General features: G+C 53.3%; 1 protein-coding gene across 1 annotated transcript; it reads left to right on the forward strand.

The window, feature by feature from the left end:
- The first annotated feature begins 513 nt into the window (after positions 1-513).
- Positions 514-2,434, forward strand: LOC123100165 (uncharacterized). Its single transcript, XM_044522132.1, has 3 exons — positions 514-789; positions 870-1,427; positions 2,010-2,434. Exons 1-3 carry the CDS (start codon positions 515-517, stop codon positions 2,092-2,094), a joined length of 918 nt encoding a protein of 305 aa, XP_044378067.1. The 5' UTR covers position 514; the 3' UTR covers positions 2,095-2,434.

A 2,434-nucleotide genomic window follows, 5' to 3' on the forward strand; every position in this document is an offset into this window, starting at 1 on the left:
AAATCAATCACATCCTACCCTTATCAGCGCCACTTAAAGACTTGATCGGCAGATTTTGTTATTAACAAAATCATCACAGACACCTCATAACAGACGGTCACGTCATACAAAAAGACTGAAATAAATACAAAAATACGCGCGCACCCGTGTTAAGTCTAACACTTAACTCGGATGAGTTGGTTCTAGCATGAAGAACCGTAGCTAACCAACAAACCTATGCTTAATTCGCTCGTGTCATGCCATTTGCTCATGACAAAAAAATTGTCCCGATCAAAATCATGCAAGGCCACCTCTTAATAATAAATGGGCAGTTGGTGACTTGGTGTATGAAGGCTCTAGATAGTGTAGTAGGTGTCTGCAGGAGAGAGGACGAACTGGACGCAGCGGCAGCTGCACGGCCGGTCACGCGCGGCGTGGTGATGCGTGCTGTCTGATTAACAAAATGGGTAAAGTGGAGATACAACGCCTGATACATGCAATACCCTGTCGCACGTCGGTATCGTGGGGTCGGGCCATGGTACTCATCCGTCAGAGAAAAGTGGGCGTACTGCGCAGGACGTACCATGTGGGGGCGTTGGTTTCCTGTACCGCGGGGCCGGCGACCCGGACTACTGGACTGGTGGCGACAAGGATTAGGTGCATGTGCTTCTTCTCGCACGAGTCCATTTCCCGTTCATTGCCGGGAGACGAACAAGGTGAGCCGCGACAGCAGCCGGTGTGCTTCCTCCTCCCCCTGGATCTGCTCATGCCGTTCCCCGGAGCAACTACCTCGGCAGCGTTGGCCTCTGGGTTAGTGAATCCCTCCATATCTAGTTGTTATTGGTCAAAATCTAGATCTAATGAGCTCGCCCCGGTCCCCGGTGCTGCAGATCTATCTTGGCTGCTAGGGGTGCAGGTGCGCACGACGCGCCGTGCGTTATGGGCGGCGGCGCCGACGTTGTGCCCGATTCGGCCATTGGCTCGTCGGATCCGGCCGTCGGCCCGGTCTCGCCGGACGTGCCTGAGTTGGATCAAGGGGTGGGCTTGGCTGATGGCGAATTTTCCGGGGCATCCTGCAAGACCTTCAGCTCTGGAGGCGGGGATGTGGCGTCGGGATTGGCGACTCCAGCCGGCGTCTCGCACAACTCCGCCCAGTCCAGCGGCTGCAGTGGCCCGGCGGATTCGTGCACGACATTCAGTTCAGGGGGCGTGGTCCAGCCGTCGGGATTGGCGACTCCAGCCGTCGTCTCGCACAACTCCGTCCAGTCCAGCGGCAGCAGTGGTGCGGCGGATTCGTGCACGACATTCAGTTCTGGAGGCATGGTCCTGCCGTCGGCACGGGTCGGCGACGGGACGCCGGCCGTCGTCTCGAGCTGCGCCGTGCAGTCCGCACGTCACAGCGGCCCAGCTTCGGCGAACACCACCATCCGCGTAGGTTGGAAGCGCAGGTACATTACCAATTTTGCTGTCGCCTGGGGCAAATGTGTATTTCCTTGATAGCATTCATACGAGCCGATGAGAGGAAGTTTCATTAGTTTAGGCGAATTGCGTATAAAAAAATGGTGGTCGATCATCCCTTGCTGAAAAGTTCTTACTGCTTTCCCTTAATCCCTACCCGTTCGTTCGATTTTGGTGAAAAAACCCAGTTTACGTCCCGTCGACATAGAATGATTGAATTGCTGCTACTGGGGACTAGTTGACTTGTATGGTTAGGTTACTTTGTCCATAATTTTCAGTCCGTAAGCTCACTATCCATTGGCATGCTGTCATTATTTAGTGTTCAAACAAATGCAAGTGGGATGGTGTGCTTAGTGCAATCCAATCCATAGAAGTTTGCTGACTTTTTCTTTCACCAGTCTGAATGTATGGTATGGGGGAGAAATAAGTCTGAATCAATCCTGCCGGAAAAGGGTCCTAGAATCGATTTTGTAATTATGAAATCGTGTTGCAGCAGTTTGGGCTCTTTTAAATCATGCTTTTCATCGTAGTTAGTTTTCGTAACTAATTTGGTTGTGCTTTTCAAAATGCAGGCCAAGAGGTCCTAGTGCTCCAGACGAGAGGGCTGTAGTAGCTGATCGTGTGCCGCCACTGGAAGCTGCTATTCGAGGGTTATAGGGGGACTGAGGTGGTCGTGAACCCGCAGCGAACACCGGCGCTGTAGGAGCGTCACTGCCCACCGACTGCCTTGGCGAGCAGCAGGAGGAGCGTGAACAAGCAAATCATCATGGTGTTCCTGGTTGCGATGCGTACATCCTCCATGGCCCCGCCGATACCGAACATCACGTTGGTCCCTCCTCCGGCAGCCTTGATGAGAAGGTTGATGCCAACACCTGTGATGAAGAACGCGTACTGGTCCTCCCACAACCAGAAGTCGCACAGGCCTCCGTCCTGCGTCAGTTCAAAAACTGTACGATGAACAAGAGAACGCAAAGCAAAACGCCGGATACTGCAGCAA

The sequence above is a fragment of the Triticum aestivum genome, chromosome 4D (assembly GCF_018294505.1).
Source record: "Triticum aestivum cultivar Chinese Spring chromosome 4D, IWGSC CS RefSeq v2.1, whole genome shotgun sequence".
Taxonomy (NCBI): domain Eukaryota; kingdom Viridiplantae; phylum Streptophyta; class Magnoliopsida; order Poales; family Poaceae; genus Triticum; species Triticum aestivum.

Bases quoted from the DNA above. Each gene is read 5' to 3' on its own strand.
- LOC123100165 (XM_044522132.1), top strand. From the start codon at position 515: ATGGTACTCATCCGTCAGAGAAAAGTGGGCGTACTGCGCAGGACGTAC. The intron at 790-869 runs GTTAGTGAATCC...CCGGTGCTGCAG, and splicing joins TCGGCAGCGTTGGCCTCTGG to ATCTATCTTGGCTGCTAGGG. The intron at 1,428-2,009 runs GTACATTACCAA...TTCAAAATGCAG, and splicing joins CGCGTAGGTTGGAAGCGCAG to GCCAAGAGGTCCTAGTGCTC.